The 18,783-nt window shown below is 36.8% G+C and overlaps 1 protein-coding gene across 2 annotated transcripts; it reads right to left on the reverse strand.

The window, feature by feature from the left end:
- Nucleotides 1-573: 573 nt before the first annotated feature.
- On the reverse strand, nt 574-18,615 carry PMS2 (PMS1 homolog 2, mismatch repair system component). 2 transcript variants are annotated; one of them, XM_073362153.2, is made up of 15 exons: nt 18,461-18,615; nt 16,990-17,129; nt 15,861-15,947; nt 14,869-14,971; nt 12,767-12,950; nt 11,844-12,011; nt 9,952-10,049; nt 9,035-9,134; nt 8,126-8,210; nt 7,469-7,621; nt 5,821-6,739; nt 5,035-5,202; nt 3,046-3,146; nt 1,864-2,033; nt 574-1,494 (listed from the first exon to the last, which is right to left on the reverse strand). In XM_073362153.2, exons 1-15 carry the CDS (start codon nt 18,613-18,615, stop codon nt 1,354-1,356), a joined length of 2,772 nt encoding a protein of 923 aa, XP_073218254.2. In that variant the 3' UTR covers nt 574-1,353. The 2 variants fall into 2 exon arrangements, with proteins under 2 accessions (XP_073218254.2, XP_073218255.1); XM_073362154.2 differs by lacking the exon at nt 11,844-12,011 and having other exon boundaries at nt 575-1,494; nt 18,461-18,575.
- Between the last annotated feature and the right edge of the window lie 168 nt (nt 18,616-18,783).

Raw genomic sequence — 18,783 nt, forward strand, 5'->3', positions numbered from 1 at the left:
GCAGGAGGCCTGAAGTTCTACAGTAAAGGAACCTGGCTCTAGCCCGCAACCTGCCTTTTGGAAGAAGGTTGGATGGATTATATTCTCCCCCCTTTAAACTGTTCACTGCTTACCCTGATAAGCTCATAGTACTTATTCGTGGTACTGCATCATGCCCACATCACATGCTGGGAAACTAAGGAACAGAGGTAGATTTAAGTAGATTCTGCTCCGCTTCACACAATTCAATAATATAGCCACAAAGAGAATGCACTTCTTCTACCTTGCATTCCCACATGCTATCCATTGGCAAGGACAAAAGCAAGGTTGCAAACATCCTCCTCTATAAATATAACAGATATCTGTGTACTAGCACACCGCTGTAAACAAAAACACTATTTTCTTGGTTTCAGAGTAGCAGCCGTTTTAGTCTGTATCTGCAAAAAGAACAGGAGGACTTGTGGCACCTTAGAGACTAACAAATTTATTTGAGCATAAACTTTCATGAGCTACAGCTCACTTCATCGGAGGGTCAGAGTTTTGCCATTGACTTTCAATAAGCCCAGGCTTTGGCCTCCTGGCTCCAAAGTAACCAATATAACAACTGCTTTGTTTCTATAGTGAAAGAAGCTCCTAATTTTAGAATGTCCTTACTTATTCCTTTCCATTGGTGGTGGGGGGTCAGATAGATGGTTGCTTGCTTTCATTCTCAGAAAAGGAATATTTTCTTGAAAGAATGTTTATGGAGTAAGGCTCAGTAAGATGCTGCTTAAGAGGCAGAGGCAGATGTCAGAGGTCCACAATTCATACCATCCTCTTCTTAATACCAGTGTTTAATGTTTCTCACTACTAAACATCAGAAAAACCTTAACACTGAATTGCAATTAATAGTGAAAAGAGAAAATATGATTTAATACTTTCCCCTGTACATCAAATGTGATTTATGTGAAACGGTTACACAAGAGGCACTATAGCCTAAGATATATAATTTTTCTTTGTCATACCATAATACAGTCTCTATAAAGAGTGTTCACCTAAAGTTTTGAACTTCCATATAAAAGAGTTTATTTTTTAAATCTCAGCTATCAAAAAAAAAAAAAAAAAGTAATATGCAGGGCCAGCCATGACAAAAGGAATGTATTTACAAGTAAGTTCTGGTATGTCTTTATATAGGAGTAATAAAGAAAGATTACAGGATGCCTGTGTTGTTCAGGTAACATTTAAATATGCAAAATGATGGCTAAAACTGTCACTTCTTTGACAAAATAAAAAAGTTTTATGATAAAATCTGTAATTCAAAAAGAAGTGGATTAATAACATTGCCAATGAATTAAGAGTAAAAAACACGAATAAAATACACACAAGGGGCTGCTATTATTGAGAAATCATATCTAAATTGGCTATGTGCCTCATAGTTGGCCTTCCATGGGGACAGTTCCAAGGATGCTCAATCTCACCCATGTGGGTGATCAGTTTCTTCATCTCATTTACAGTAAGTGCAGTTCCAATCATCACCTGTGAACAAAAATGCAAACAAAGTTTAACAATGATATTTTCTCTTTCTCCCTTATGGCAAATTGCTCTCAAAAGCTGTACTTCTCCAATTACAGCAGCAGATAAGATACTGTGCAAGACATTAAAATCAAGAGACCTACAGGACAATCAAAATCTCATTTAAGACCATATACAAAGGGCCTAATTCTGCCCTTAGCTGTACTAGAACTGGTCTAATTAGAGACTTCAGTGAAGTTACTCTTGATTTACACTGGAACAAAAGAGCAGGATCAGGACCAAGGGTGTTAGGTGTCAAAATCCACTAGCAACATACAGTCCAATTAAATATACAGTGTATACTAGTAAATATACATCAAATGCAACACTTACAGATTTTCTACAAGCTCGAGACGCAAACATCTGTCTGACCCTAGAGGGCCTACACATGACTCCTGGGCAATCACTTAACATGAAGATCAACTCCTCTATGTCCTGTGGACCAAAAGTCCAATTTTTGCTTGTTGGCAAGGAAATCAACTTAACCCTTTCAGTTACAGGAGCTGAAAGATTTTTTTTTAAAAGCAAGATAGTTTAGCAATGCAAGTGAACATTTCATTTTGTTTATTGTTTGACAAATAAGTAAAAAATTAAACATGCTCCTTCCATAAGTCAATCCATAATGATCCCTATGTGAGTACTAAAATTTAATTAGCAAACAGTCTTTTGAGAGATTTTCTAATTTTACAAAAATTCTAACATTTTAAAAACTGGACAGCTTGAAAGAGCTGACTGTCTAAAGTTTTTTTTTGAAGTTGTGTAACTAAAAATAATCATCAAACTTTTACAAACAAAATCTAATTACCATGGCTATTTTTGGCAAAAACAAAATAACAACCCTTGAAGATTTCTGAAATTTAAAAATGTATAATGGTGAATGGCATGGCCTGTATGTTCTTGAAAAATGCCACAAGGGATAACAGACATTTTCCTCTACGGCACACAATACTTTACACTACATAGTGCTTTTTGTTCTGAGACTCTGAGATAAACAAGTATTATCCCCATTTTTACAGATAAAAAATTAAGCACTTAGCTATTAAGTGATTTGCCCAAAACCACAAAGCAAATTAGTACTAGGGCCAAAAAGAGAACCCAGTAATCCCAACTGTTTGTTCCCTTCTCTATCAGATCATTTGTTTGCCTATATGTAATCCTGTTACATATAAAACAAGGGTTTTACTGATGCAATGCAAGAAGAATAAACTCAATATCTCTTAGAGTGGCAATGGGGTCTGTTAGGTCACTACCACATGCTAAGAAGAATTACTGGAGGAGTCTATATAATTCTTTATCAATCCAATTTCTTAAACAAATATGCATTCTATAATTTTCCATTAAATATTTTCAAGAATCATAGAAGAAAAACAGTATGCATTGAATATAGCAAGTCAATATTTAAGACCTTATTTTGCAATACTACTGACAAGTTCTATCAACTTAATCTTGTTTACTGAGCGAGAAGAAGAAAACTGTAAACTTTTCTAGTTCCAGTGATTCTGGATCCAAACTTACCATCTTCATCAATGACAAAATCAAACCCATTTTTTCTAAATATCTCCAAGTTTTCAATCAATATGGTTTCATTTACAGCAGTTAAATTAAGATTTTGTGGCCTACGAGAGAGGAAAAAAATAAATATATATTTTAAACCAAATTACAAAGTTGTGTAATATGACAACAGAATTAAAAACAATTAAATCCTGGCTCTGACACTTAGGCACTATGTCCATATCCCCATAGTTTCTCTGGGTTTTACCCAGGTTTATGTTCAGCACTTCTAAGAGTGAGCCTGGCCTATCTTAAAGGGTGTTGTAGGAATTAATATTGATAACACATTTTGAATATGTAAGGTGCTACATAAGTATGATTATTAAAATTCCTGTGAAACATTGCATTAAGCTTATAAAATTCCAAAATTCTAATACAGAGTGACCAAGTCTGAAATGCAGCAGAAATTTGGTTCTGCAACTGTCAAGCCATGACAACTGCTATAAAGCCTACTTCAGGAGAATTTAAAATTTTTGAGAACTGCAGAAACACAGTACCAGCATTTGACTTGCCTTATCCTCTCTAAAGGCCTGATCAAAGGCAAATGAGTTCAATGGACAGACTCTGACTCTGAGGACTTTGAATCTGGTCCTATAATTCCAATTCAGCAAAGTACTTACACACATGCTTATATTTTAAGTATGTGCTTAAGTGCTTTAATGTACTGAAGCCTAAAACTCTCCTTTCCTCATGCACACTTCTCTTCTGTCAGATTCCAGCGAGACTTTTCTATAAAATATTCATACCAAATGTTTCTTTCTTGACGTATTTACTTAAGATTCTGCACTAATCTTCAGCTAAACTTGTCCCTTAAGCTTCAAGGCTTTTCTCAAGTTATTTACAACATTTTGATACCCACCAGACAACCAGCCGTCACAGCCTTGATGGGCCATTAGGAAGAAACAATAAGACTGTGAAGATACTAATCTCTCTCCTTCCTGAGACACTACCAGGTCAGGTGATAAGAACACCTGATACAAAATACCACCTTGGACACTGCTGGTACTTTTCATCTGTAGGGGGATGGGGATCAAACAAAGGTTTCCCCCCTTAGGAAAATCCCTTTTAAGGCTGGGGAGGAGGTTAATTTGGACTCTCCTCCATTGCCTACCCAAGAAGGACTGCTGAAAGAATCTGAAGGGACAAAGGAACTAACCTGAAGGGAAAGGCAGGGGTGAGTCCAGACTGAGACAGGAGTCCAGTCTGTAAGAAGAAATAACTAGAACTCTAAGCTACTGGAACTCTGCAACTTACCTAAAACAACACTTATGGTGAGAAATTACTTCTTGAAACCCGTCTCTGAGATCTTAAGCTTAGTATGCGTGTTTTGTTTTATTTGCTCAGTAATCTGCTTTGTTCTGTTTGCTATCCCTTATAATCACTTAAAATCTGCCTTTTATAGTTAATAAATTTGTTTTGTTTATTATTAAACCCAGTTTGTGCAATGTCTAACTGGGGGTGGGGGCAAGAAGGTGTCCATATCTCTCTTCATATTGAGGGAGAAGGTGAATTTTTATGAGCTTGCACTCTTTTTATACAGTGCAAGACAGTATTATTTTGGGTTTATTCCCCAAAAGGGGTGAGGACGTGAGTGCTGGGTGAATCCTCTCACACAGAGCTGACTTCAGTCTGTGTCTGCAGCTGGGTGTGACCCTACCTGCGTATGTGTGCCGCAAGAGGCCGGAGAGCCTAATTCAGCAAAACAGGGAGAGGGAATCCAGGCTGGTGGAACAGGTGCAGCTCATGAAACCCCAGGACATCAGATGGCATCCCCGAAGGGTGGGGGGGGTCCAACCCATCATACAGAAGTTCAACGTGACTAAAACTGTACTTGAAAGTTCCAGAGCATTACAATCTACTTCACTGGAAGTGGAGTTTCACTACATCCATTTACTATACTAGGTTCCAGCTGTTTCAAACCAATGTTAATAGTAACACACTAAAGACACTTACGCTATCAGCTTCTGACCTTGGAGAATGTTGTGCTGTTGTAACATCTCAAAGTTGTATTTTTCATCAGTAGCATGTTGGTCAATTATGAAGAGATCAGAGTTCAGCTTGGCTACTATAAACCCTAAATTGAACTGACCTATGATTTCCATTTTTGCAAACATCTCTTTACTGTATATAGAAAAACAAACAGATTATAAACTATAACTCACATGTAAAGATTTTAGAGCTACCTGCCTCCTTTTCAATAGGAAGGGATAGGCCTCTCTACACCACTGACAACCAAAATATTTACTGTCAAGAATATCTGTGTCTCAGACCCTCACTGTCCAGTCCCCATCTGACTCAGTCCATCTCCAAAGCTTCTCCACCCCCAAACTTTACAGTATTTTAGAAGAGGCAACATGAATAATGGGCTCCACTCAGCAGAATACCACCAGAGAAATACCTCAATAATTGTAAGTTTGGTGTTTTTTTGGATACACCACTTAACATACTCCAGATTATTACTAAAGAGGAGTTTATAAAATGTGACGCACTAGCTGTTTATTATGCACATTACCATATTCTACATGGACCTACATGTTTGCAAAAGCTTGAGTTACCTGATGAAACAAATTGCCAAAAAGGTGCTGACACAGTAATGTAGGTTTGTCATTCATATATAAACCTACATCTCCAAAATTAACAAGCAGATCAAAGCTCTCTTGTAAATACTGTTAACCTATATTTTTCATCAACTTTGTTTATCATTTGGTTAACATACCTTAACAAGAAGGTGCAAAATACCTGATTTCTTTTCTTAATTCGTCCTCTGCTGTTTTATTGTCTCCAGGGCTAATCTTTGCTCTAAATCTTCTATAATTCTGTGTTTCTGCCTTTTTCTGTTGCTGCTGTATTAGCCTTTTTACTCTTTCTGCTAAAGAGCTCATAGAGAACTCAAGTGGCACAGTTTTCTTTTTAATTTCAATTGGTACATCAACGTGTGGCACTGATGCATGGTTCTCAGCACTCCTCAGTTCTGGACAGCTGGCTGCCTTTAAATTAGCTTGCTCGCTTTTAAAACGCTTCACATTTGGGGGAAAACTATTGGCTTGCTGAGGTAACTCACTCAGTTCATTCTGTTCACCGACTTGGGTCAATTCATGTTCAACCTCTGAAAATTTGGCATCATATTCCAATGATTCCTCACTAAGTTCGACAGTTTCAAGACATACACTTTGAAGCTCCTCTTTTGAAATAATGAACTCTTCTTCAGGTGAACTGCCTGCACTTTCATTGCTGAGGCAGCTACCAACTTCTGGAGTACTAAAGCCAACATTTGACTCTGCAGATGTGCTACCACATCCAGAATCTGTGTCATTTTCTAACTTCCTCAAATCTCTGCTAGTAACTGAGTATGTATTTGAGTCCATCTGCCTCCAATGTTCAGATTCCTTGCTGGAGATGGACTTTGCACTCTTTACAGGACTTGAAGTGTTAAGAAATGACGTAAGTTTTCTCTTCCCCGGGGAGTTGTGTTGATTTCCAACATTGTTAGGGCTCTGAAAGCTGCTCTCTGTCATTTGATGGAGAGAGAATGACTCTCTTAATTTGACAATAGTCATTGCTCTTTTCTCTTCTCTCTTTGGATTCTGGGCTGCAGAATCAAGCAGCATTCCTGTCTGAGGCTTTTCTGTTTCTTCTGCTACTATCTTTTTGAAGTTACCTAATAAAATATGAATGGAGTAAATTGTAGATTTTCATTAAATGCAACTTAAAAAAACAAAACAAACATCAAACATTTGGGGGACTGAATGACTCATTTGGGGGAAGGGATGTGGAAAGGAGAGACTGGTAACAAGCCACTATCGACAAACCCTTAATCTCTGGGTCACCAGATTGAACGTAGCCCTGGTTAGCAGTGCTGAAAGCTGTTACCATTTGATGGCTGTTCAGTATCTTTTTTTTTTTTTTAAATAAATCTCATATCCAATGGAGGGCAGTGAGGAATCTGGCACCACAAATGCTTGTGCTACACCTGATCAGTGGATAATTAAGGGACTTCATCTCCCAAGATGCAAATAGGCCAGCACCAAATTTACTTAAAGGCAACCAAAGGAAAATATAAAAAAGAAACTAGGCTTGCAGCCAAAGCTGCTTTTTTATTATGTATAAAGGAAGCCTGAAAAGCTTTTGTGTGATGTGTATGTATATGGTGATAGTGGTGGGGTTGTTTGTTTGAAACTAATGGCAGATCAATCTTGACAACATACTCTGCATTGTTGGAGTCTGACTACAAACTGTGGACTAGAAATCTGGTAATAAGCTTGTCAGTTTCATTAGTAGGCATATTTGTTATCAGAAAGTTAATTTTAAAAATACATCTTTTTCATCGTTCTGAGCTCTCCAACATCTGCCACACCCACAGTGACTTCCAGCGTTAACATTAATGTACCTGTAATATCCAGCAGTTTTTGACTGATGTTAAGTTTGTTGACATTGCTACCAAACATTCCCACAAGAGAGGTCTTTAAAATTGCTAACAAAACCTTCTCCTGTTGCAGTAAAATTTGCCTCTTGTCAGGAGTTACATTGATGTCAACACACTCTAAAAATAAAGAAAAGCTATTAATTATATTTCAGATTAAATTATACTATATTTTTGTTCTTTCCATCCTTGGACTGAAGTTCCCTTATTTTTGCCCTCTTTATTTCACAGAGTAAACCAAAAGCCACTGGTAATATGGATAATATGGCTGCAAATACAACACTACAAAACTACCTGTAGATCCAGCAATGGTGGTGAAAAATACTGCTTCTGCATAGCAAGACATTTTAAGTTCCACAATATTTAATTCTACCCAGCAGACTGCCTTTTTCACCCTGGTCTAGACTGGCATAGAAAGCTACTTCTGGTTAGTGTGCAAACAATAATAGAACATGTTCCGATAGATCAGAAACATCTTCACAACACAATAATAAGTACTCATCTAGTTAGTCCAAAAGCTACTTAAAACCCCAATGATTCTAAAGCTATGCAATTGCATATGTTACATATTTATTATTTCTAGCATTTTACAAAGGTTAATGGAGATTGATTAGAAGAACTCACCAGAATCTACACAAATGTTAAGAACGATAAATGGATATTGGTGCTTATTATACATGTGGTAAACTTCATTCACAACTTTGGAAATCTGCACAGAACACAGAGAACAAGTGATACCATTACTTACTTCTATTCTTTACTGATACATGTTATCTAATGCAGTAATAAACAGACTTCAAGCATGATCTCACAAATTCTTATTCACATTATTAGACCTTTACTCACACAAATAGTCCCACTGTGGACAAAGAAGCTAAAGTGAGTAAGTATTTGTAGGATAAGACCTATATGTACAAGTTTCTAATCTGGTCATTTCCGGGGACTCTTTTGACCAACCACCAGACATTTATATCTTTCCTTTACTAGATCAATACAAAAGAAAGTAGTAGTAACAACAATTACTAGGTCTAAACTGGAAAAGAGAAACAAGGAAATCAAGCAACTGTAAGCAGGGTTGGCAGAAATTGCTTTTTTAAAATAAATTTTGACACAATATTATTGATGTTTATTTTAAAGTATTTTTAATTTTTACCGATTAAAATTTTCACAGTTATACAAAATTAGGGGTTTTAAGCATTTATTTAGATTTTGAGCTACTTAAATTTTCACATTTGCAGAAAGTTATGGGGGGGATCAGACAATTACGGGAGAGTGGAGGCTGAGATTTAAAAACTTAAAGCTTTATAACCATTAAAACACAAAACTGTCAAAATATATGAAGTAAATATCTTTAAATGACACTAAGTTCTCAAGCAACATTTTTCTTATTTTGCCTGTCTGTAAATTCTGATTATTTTTTATGGAGTTTTTTGTATTGGTTTGTGTATGATGAAATCAACGTTACCAGCTTCTACTGATAAAAAATCTAATCCTTCCAAGCCTAACTATAAGCAATATTATTAAGAACTGTACCTTTGATTGGTCACATGGTCGCTGATTGACAAAGAAAAATTGTCTCTCTGTTGTACTCCTTCCAACACCATGATCACAATGGGAAACGAAGCCTGTAATACTGTTTAACATTAATATTGTAAGGGTAGGGCTCAATAGAAGAAAGGAAGACTAGAAACTTTTAAGAGTCAATGCTAGTTCTATAGAGGAACATTTCTGACCAGACTAAAAGCCAAAACTATTACATGTTTTCAGTAAATACCTACATGTGGCTTTGCTCCTCACCCCAGCTTAGCAAAGGCTAATAGTTTACCACTAGCAAGCTCTCCAGCCAACTGAAAGAGTAGCATTCACTGACTTCAGAAAAAGCTGCATTCATGCTTTTTCTGCCTTAAGGAGAGTCAACTGTGACACTGATTTTGAGGACACGGTAAACCCAAGCATTTATATGGTTGTTCACAAATCTCTTGTATATTAACCATTATAAATTCTAAAAAACTGCACTTTTTAATTTAAAAGAACTTCTTTACTCAAGTTGGACCATATTCTACCTTGTCTTACACCCAGGCAATTGTACTGACTTCAGTGATGATGTACAGGCATAAATGAAGGCACAATTTGACCCATAATATATAATTATTCAGAACACTACATGTGGTCACTAATTCAGCAGAAAATTAGGGTAAACCAAGAAATATCAGCCCCATCCCTCCTTCTCCACATACACTTAACTGGTTTAATCTTAATCCTGAGTTGTAACATGGAAACAAACTACGTAAAACAAGCTAAATTATTTATTTCCACAGTTGTAATGTGATAGGTATCAACTGTGCTTTTCTAAGTTTTCTAGTCACTGCAAACCACCTGAAACCTTGGATTTCCTTTAAATCAATTACCATCTTAAAATGCATTTCTGACAGCAGTGGCTTCCCACTTACGAATAAAGATTCTGTGGCGTATCAGTGGATTTGAGGCCATATTCTTCACAAACAGCTTCACTAGGAGGTAGTTGAACAAAGGGAATGAGGCTTTGCAACTGAAAGAAATTTAAATTCATAGCTATTCCTTGGTGCAAGAACATCAAAGATCATTTTAGTGATTTAAAGTCAGTGGGTTTTTCATTCATTTTTGCCTTTGTTAAAGTTTAACTTCAGTCAGAAAGATGATAATTGATTAAACAATTATAACTATGGCCTTCTTTTCAGTTCCTTGTTTTATTGTCAGGATCACAACCAACTTGGCACATGGTAATTATATTTTTTAAAAGATGACTGGCCAGACTGAACAAAGGAAGTACCCTCAAGCACACAACAGGTTATAGTTACACTGTTAAAGAGCACATGCAAAAGTATAAATCCCTAACAAACTCTTCTTCTTAACCTGTATTTGACACACAATTCCAATGTTAAGTGTTCTGCTCCCCCTTTCATGCCAACACTCACTCACTAAGCCTATTCAAGACGGAAAAAATAGTATTATTTATTCAGCTTCAGACTTCCCAGCCATAAATGAGCCAATCAAGATTCATGCCATATCAGAAGACAACGTCATCAGATAAATTTGTATGTTCTGAATGAATGATAATACAATTTATAAGACATCCCATTTGAAACACAAGGTACCTGAAACACAGATATAATTTTCTTCAATAAAAAAATCTTAATGTAAAAAGAAAAGGAGTACTTGTTGCACCTTAGAGACTAACCAATTTATTTGAGCATAAGCTTTGCATCCGATGAAGTGAGCTGTAGCTCACGAAAGCTTATGCTCAAATAAATTGGTTAGTCTCTAAGGTGCCACAAGTACTCCTTTTCTTTTTGTGAACACAGACTAACATGGCTGTTACTCTGAAACAAATCTTAATGCAGTTTCTCAGTTAGGACACACATACTTTTTTCTGTTTTTGATTCAGCACTTTGGTCTTAAAGGTGCAGTAGTATATAAATAGATACATGTAACTTAACATTTTAGTTGGCTGACCCATGGAGGACATCCAATTACATTTTGGTCTGGACACTCACTCTCAGGAGGAACAGGAGTTAGGAGCATTGCATGGAATAGCACAAATGGGCCCCAGAATGGGAGGAGATACTTAGTACAATATCACTCATTAGTAACCCCACCAGCCAATGGAGTAAAAATGCTTGATAGCTATGACATAGGGCTGGGGGCAAGAGTGCATTTACTGCTTTTGTCTTCCTTTTTCTACTTCTTTCCACGAGATAGTTATAACAGATTTATTTATAGCAAACATTTATTAAGCATCAAGCTGCAAATGTCTACATCTGCTGACTGCTATTCCAGTTTGGAAGATAGCCCACAACTTTAAAGAATAAGCTTCTAAATATCATAGCGAAAGGCTGCAAAACTCAGACATCTTTCTACCCTGCAAAGCGAGTCTTCCACAGCACACCATGCTAACATTTTTATAATTATGCTTTTGAGGATTGGAGAGGATACCTGTGGTCCATATATCACAAAAATTAACAGATAACCAGGCTTAATCTCTCTCAAGCACTTATTAGAATACTAATTTTACCAGTCTCAACAGAGGTATTAAGATTTACGCTCATCCCACCATTCTGTATCTCTCTTTCTGCAAAGAAGGTAAAAAACTGTGACAACAAACAAAAAAAGCAGTCTGTGGAAACTGCACTCTCTTATTCAAACTATAGGGTGTGCTAGAGCACAATGATTATTACACTCTTCCTCCTATACCTTAAGACAGCTTCCTGCATAATGGTTTATACAGCATCTTTATTCATACTGTATTTAATTAGATTTTAACATATTCTTGCAGCTGCTTTTTCTCCCTTTCCTACAGTATTACCTGTTTTTGCCCAAATATTGCTCCAATGTTTTCCTTTAGACTACAACTTCCAGTGGTACACACCACTGAGTGTTTTTTCCCTTGGCCAACCTGATTGGTGCAGTTAATTCGAACTCCCGTTGAAATGATACAGTATGCTTGTAATATTTGGACCATTTTTGCATATTCCTATTAAAGAAACAAAAATTGAATATTTTTATGAAACAGAAAACACATTAATAGGCTATCCTATTTAGACATTTTAAAATGTCTATCTTTGCGTACGTCACATTTTTTTCCTCACTTCCAAACCGGGTTGTATAGCTTTATTCTGAGATTCAGCTACAACTTCCAGAAACCCTGCAAACAGTTTGATTTTTACATGCAAAAAATAAGAGGAAGATTAAACCATATTTACAAGATATATATTAAGTAGGTAATTTAAAACACTACATTTTCAAATTTTAATTATGCAATGCTCATTCCTATCTTGCTTTCTTTCTCAAATTTGAAAGTTTTGTTAATGTAGTTCTACATAAAATCTGTGTAAAATACGTAAGGAAGGCAAAAGGGAGAGTCCGTTTTATTATTTCACAAAGATCTGTATAATATTATAATGTAAATATAGAGTCGATAGATGAAAAAGTATGCAAGATTTAGATGCATCAAACCAACACTTAAAGTAAATGTTAGTACCACTAATGAGAAGTTAGATTGAAAAGAGAAGAATCTTAGACCACATCTTATTACTTATGTTGAAAGAGATAAAGTTCTAGAATAAAATGTCTGAGCTAATCAACTCTCTCTAGCACTAAGGTATACCAAGATATAAAGGAAAGAATGATTTGAATTATATGTATTTAAATTATCTGTATTTATTTTTACAAGGTTTAGATTTGCAGGTTATCACATTTTTTAAAAGCAGAATTTCCAGTTCACTACACCTTTTTAATATTTCGTTGAAATTCCTTGTGCCGCACTGGCAGGGTATAAAACAATTGCTGCACGCTAACAGTTGTTCCCTGTTGTCGTGGGTAAGGAGTTTTCTGAGTAATTTTTCCATTGCGATCAAATACCAGACGAGTTCCAACCTTTGCAGATTTGTGACAAGTAAAAATGGTAACATCACTGGAAGAGGGAAAAAGAGGCAATAGGATTATTAATTAAACAGTCGCTTTTCTTTATCCCGTCTACAGTACCGAAAACTTCAGGTATTTCTATTCACATTATGCCAGCACCATTCACACAACTTTAATTAAGGTTAAATCAGAGTTTACATTATTAACTCCCTTTTGTAACATTTTCTAATAGATAAATATTTGTTCTGGATTGAAACTTCGTACCACAAATAAATTCTCTAAGAAGCAAATTTCACTTCCCCTTTAAGATTTTTAACCAAGAGTATTCATAAAAACACAAACAACACTGTGCAGACCTTCCTAATTTTCCTAGTTACAATGCAAAAATCTAAGTTCTTATCCCTTACATACATCTTGTAGATAGACCATGATGTTGGGCTTTTGATTTTGATTTCATGCTACTTGGATACTACTTTTCTAATGCAATCACAAAACACTGTAATATTTGTGATGCACAAGACTGTATGGGAACACTGCACTTATTTCCAACACGCAGCTAATTCAAGAGAAATCATAAAACAAAGTTTTAAAGAGTTACAAACTACAAAAAAGCAAATGTTTGAAGAATAATACTTTGCCTTTGCACAGCACCTGAGGATCAAAATGCATTGCAAAACATAGCCCTTGCAAAGCCTTATGTATGTGCTTAACTTTAAAATTGTGAGTTTAATAAGACTAATCAGATGCTTCATGTTAAGGAAGTGCATATCTCTTTGGAGAATCAGGGCATCAATTATGTGTTATCTGAACAATTTGTTTCCTTTATACAGAACTTACAGCTAAAAAGGATTGTGGATGCTGAATGGATTCAGGCAGTCTTTGCAGTTTGGGATAAATCTATGTCAATTTCAAAACATTATTTCATCAATCACTGATATTTGGATCAATTTATTCAGCCATGTAGGTTTATACAGAATGCTTTGCTGAGTCCTACATATTTCAATAGATTCCTGTAAATTGTGAAAGTTGACCGCTTCTAAGTTAATAGGAGGTTATTCACAATTAAAGTGTCTCTGGATGCTGGGAGATCACAATAAATATCTAACTGTTATAACTGCAGGAGTCAAGATACTCAGTCTTCAATAATTGCAGAAGCCTCCACTAATTTGTTATGTTTACATGATAAATCACTGTATTTACAATGAAGGATACTGCACATTAAAAGAGCCAAAGGACATCTTGGGGTTTTTTGCAATTAGAGTATGAATGGTCTTTTTTTTTTCCTTAATGTAGGCCCGGATTCAGGAATGCACTTCTATACGCCTTCAGTACTTTACTATATAGGGATGCTTTAAAAATTGACAACCTTCCACCTAACCATAGCTACTGCTGTTCTAACATTGTACTACTTATTGGATTTTCCATTTAAAGTTATAGTTATTTGTGGTAAGAAGAAAAATCACCGCTTAAATGGATTGTCCCTGAACATATATTCCATAGAATATCTATACAAAACAAAACAATACATTTTAACAATTGTTAATTTGGTTGCAGCTCAACTGAATAACATGAGACCCAGCAGAGTTTGGTCTCATCCACGTGCATTGTAACCGCGTTACAAAAATATTCTTTAAACTAGGCAGATTACTATATCAAGGTAAACTTGTTTTTAACCAAGTTATAATACAATTTAATCCTGTCCAGATTTGCTGGGTCTGGATCATTAATAAATTAAATATTGTAAGTAATAATTTAACAAATAAATTAATAATTTAATTAATACATTAATTAAACTGTTATTTTTGTATTGCAAAGAGATCTTAATTCCAACAAATTTACCCAATTAAAAAATAAGATAATAAAGGAGAAAAACAAATAATTGGGTTCTTGTTTAGTTGAGAAATAACCCAATTACAAGTTTCCAAAGTCTTGTTTCATTAATAACTAATGAAGGACAATATTATTACCTTAACGCACACAGTGAACTCAGAGCTTCACCTCGAAATCCAAATGTTCCAACATGCATTAGATCAGAGAAATCTTGTATCTTGGAAGTATAATATTTCAGAGCTAGAAAAATGTATTTAAAATATGTGTAATTGTATCATATCTTTCCAAAATGACATTGATGTATGAAGGTATATTTTGTATCTTCCCAAAGAAACAGAAAACTTTGATGCTTATACTATCTTTTATGTAACTATAGTAGAGTCAAGTAGATAATTAACCAACTATTCACTATTTTTGCCCCCGTTTTCTACTTGCAAATAATCTGCAAAATTCTCCAATGTAATTCCAAATTATTTATGCCTTCAGTAAATAAATTTTAGTCTGCAGATCCTTTGCAAACGGTTTGTTGAGAATATTTGCCATTTTTGAAGTGTTGGTTAGTTACATAAGTCACATAGTATTGTTTCTGCTTCCTGTTTGGATGACTTAAAATCTACAAATTGAAAATTTTACTTCAAATATACAATTTCAAGCTCGCTTTCAGCAAATATTCAAGCTTCAAATTCATTTTTCATTAATAGTTATACTTGTAAAATGTGACTGCTTGAACTTTTAAAGAAAGTGAACATGAAAGAGTAATGAACACAGCTGAATCAAAATTTCCTTGAGACTCTGAATAAACATATGCAACAATTCCCCCCCTACACGCACACACACTGTTCACCCCACTCTAAGGCATAATTAGGTTCTGGTCTTCACATGTGTATGTACCATAATCATAATGACACCAGGATGGATAATAAAACTAGTTTTACCACAACTCTTGCAGGAACATGTGTCATTCTAGAAAGGTTAAGTAACATCTTAAAGAGATTAAACTTGAATTTTATAAGAAAGAAGTGGTTTTCTCACTGCAGTTATCAGTTTGACAGATAAATCACAGTTTATACCTAATATAAATATTCTCAAACATTTAGAACAAACATAAATTGTGAAGAATTTAACTTACTTAAGCCCTCAAAGTTTTCTTCCTCTACTCCACAACCATTATCTGAAACTTCTATAAGATCTGTTCCATAATCTTTAAGCTTTAGGTCTAAAAATTGTAAAAAAGATGGTTTTCATTCAGTGTTCATGAGCAATATTTAGAATGTATAGCATCACAAAGTCAATAATGCATTGTAAACTCTTCAACAGCCATTTGTTTTCTGAATCAAATTAAACAAGATTCACAGCTTTCAAGAGTTAAGTTATTCAATTCCAAATCAACCCTGTACTTTCTGCTAGATTAGCTCAATTTTTTTAAATTTTCATGCACATATTAGAGTCTTCTGCTCATAAAAGTTGCCAGCCTGGACCCTAAAATCCTCTGTTTCTTGGAAGAGGTTAAGAATAAGCAGCAACACAAGCTTCCTCATGCTGCTTTGTTAACATGTCTGAACTCTAACATGGAGGAAGCACTTCACACATGATACACTAATAGTTGAGTCTCCATCTCCATCCAGATCCCTGGCCTCCTTGCAGAGACTTGAAGAAGAGCTCTGTGTAGCTTGTCTTTTTCACCAGCAGAAGTTAGTCCATAAAAGATATTACCTCACCTTGTATCTCTGATGAGAGTATCAGTTAACGTTAATTACGGCTGTAATTTTTGTGATGCGGAAACTTGTCCATTGGGAACTAGACTTAAACCAAACTAATTTCTGATAGTCCACTGAACAGCCATCAAATGGTGGTAACTAGGCTGGATTCCATGTCAGATTCTGATTACATTTGGTTTTCTAGCAGTGTAGGACATGCTGCAGCAAGCTTCCAAAACAGGTCTAATCCCGCAAACTTTTATGCCTATGCTTAACTTTACACAATAGTAATCCCATTAATTTTATATAACATTGGGCAACTCTACTTTGGACCCAGCCATGGAAATAAAGTACTACAGCCTCTGCACATCCAACTGTAGAACTGGGACCCCAAATGCTCTATGCCTTAGTTTTCCCATCTGTAAAATGGCTATAAACATACCTGGTCAAATGCAAAGCATTTGTCCTGAACTGTTTGCAGGTGCAGAGCACTCAGAAGTTACAAAGCAGTATATGAGTACCAAGTGTTAGTCTCACATGAAATTAAAATAACAAGTTTACCAATATTAGTAGCTCCAGCATCTACACTGTTTTCCACCAATTCCTTCACCGCAGTGCCTAGATTCAGTACAACCTGTCCTGAACAGATCTGGTGAACTGATTTATGATCTATAGGCTTGATGGCTTTAGCAGGCTGTGCACTAAAAGAAAAAAAGCGATTAAGAATTAGATGTGAAAAAGGTTGCTATCATTCAGTACTACTTCCCTCACCGCAATTATGGCAACTAAAAACACACAGTGAAGAACCAAGTAGAGGCTTCCAGCTACAGTGCAGTCTCATGAGTGTTAGGGCTTGTCTGCGCAAACATTTAGTTTGCGGCAAGCTAGGCTGTGAACGGACCCTGCACTAGCCTACCACAGATTAAGGGTATGTCTATATTTAAAACATTTACAGCAGCACAGCTTCAGCAACACTACCTACACCAACAGGAAGGCTTCTCCCATCCATAGAGGTAATCTGCCTCCCTGAGAGTTGGTAGCTAGATCAACAGAAGAATTCTTCTGTCAACCTAGCACTGTCTATGCTGGGGGGTTAGGTCAGTATAGCTAGGTCTCTTAGGGGTGTGGATTTTTCACACCCTGAGAGATGTAGCTATACTGATATAAGTTTCTACAGTAGACCAGCGCTAAATAATTAGATTGACTCAGGGCTGTGAAAAATTTCACCACATGATCACCATAGTTAGGTCAACCTAACCCCAAAGTAGAAACACCTGTGTCAATGGAAAAAATCTTATACTGATCTATCTACTGCCACTAATGGAGATGGATTAACTACATTGACAAAAAAAGTAATTCTGTAGACATACCAAGCATCTACATAAGAACGGCCACACTGGGTCAGAACAAAGGTCTATCTAGCCCAGTATCCCATCTTCCGACAGCGGCCAATGCCAGGTGCTCCAGAGGGAATGAACAGAACAGGTAATCATCAAGGGATCCATCCCCTGTCACTCATGCCCAGCTTCTGGCAAATAGAGACTAGACACCATCCATGCCCATCCTAGCTAATAGCTATTGATGGACCTTTCTTTTTTGAACTCTGCTATAGTCTTGTCCTTCACAACATCCTCTGGCAAGGAGTTCCACAGGTTGACTGTGCCTGAGGTGAAGAAATACTTCCTTTTGTTTGTTTTAAACCTGCTGACTATTAATTTCATTGGGTACCCTCTAGTTCCTGTGTTCTGAGAAGGAGTAAATAACATTTTCTTATTTACTGTCTCCACACCAGTCATGATTTTATAGCCCTCTCTCATCTCCCCCCTTAGTGTGTTAGGCTGACTGGCTGATGCAGCTTTAGGGTGCCAGAAGGGCATAGTGGGAGCACGGCACGGCCGCGCGCCGCCGGAGGAGGGCCCCGCGCGCGCCACCCCCGAGGGGAAGATGAAGCCACCTCCGGGTGCAGGGAGAGGAGCCCTCAGACGCCTCCTAGTCACGAGCACCTCCCCCCACCGCGGGGAACGGGCCTCACCAGGGTGCCGGGGCCTCCATAGAGTCTCTGCTCCCGGCACGCAGGCGGCCAGGCACGACTCCTGGGACACAGGCCAGCAGCGCGCCAACGTTAAGCCGCCTGGGACAGAGCCCACAGCAGCACAACTCCTGTAGGCTCCACCCCCGCGCGATCATTGGCCACTAGGAAATCATATTCTCCAATCGGAAGCAAGCTCCATTTTCCCGCCTACTGATTGGCTGACCGGTCTGCCCAATCGGCAGAGGGATCTCTGCTCTTCGCCCTATTGAGATCCACCTGGTTGCATCAGTCACTCATTCTGACCAGTGGGATGAGGGTAAAGG

Source organism: Lepidochelys kempii, chromosome 10 (genome assembly GCF_965140285.1).
Source record: "Lepidochelys kempii isolate rLepKem1 chromosome 10, rLepKem1.hap1, whole genome shotgun sequence".
Classification (NCBI taxonomy): Eukaryota; Metazoa; Chordata; order Testudines; family Cheloniidae; genus Lepidochelys; species Lepidochelys kempii.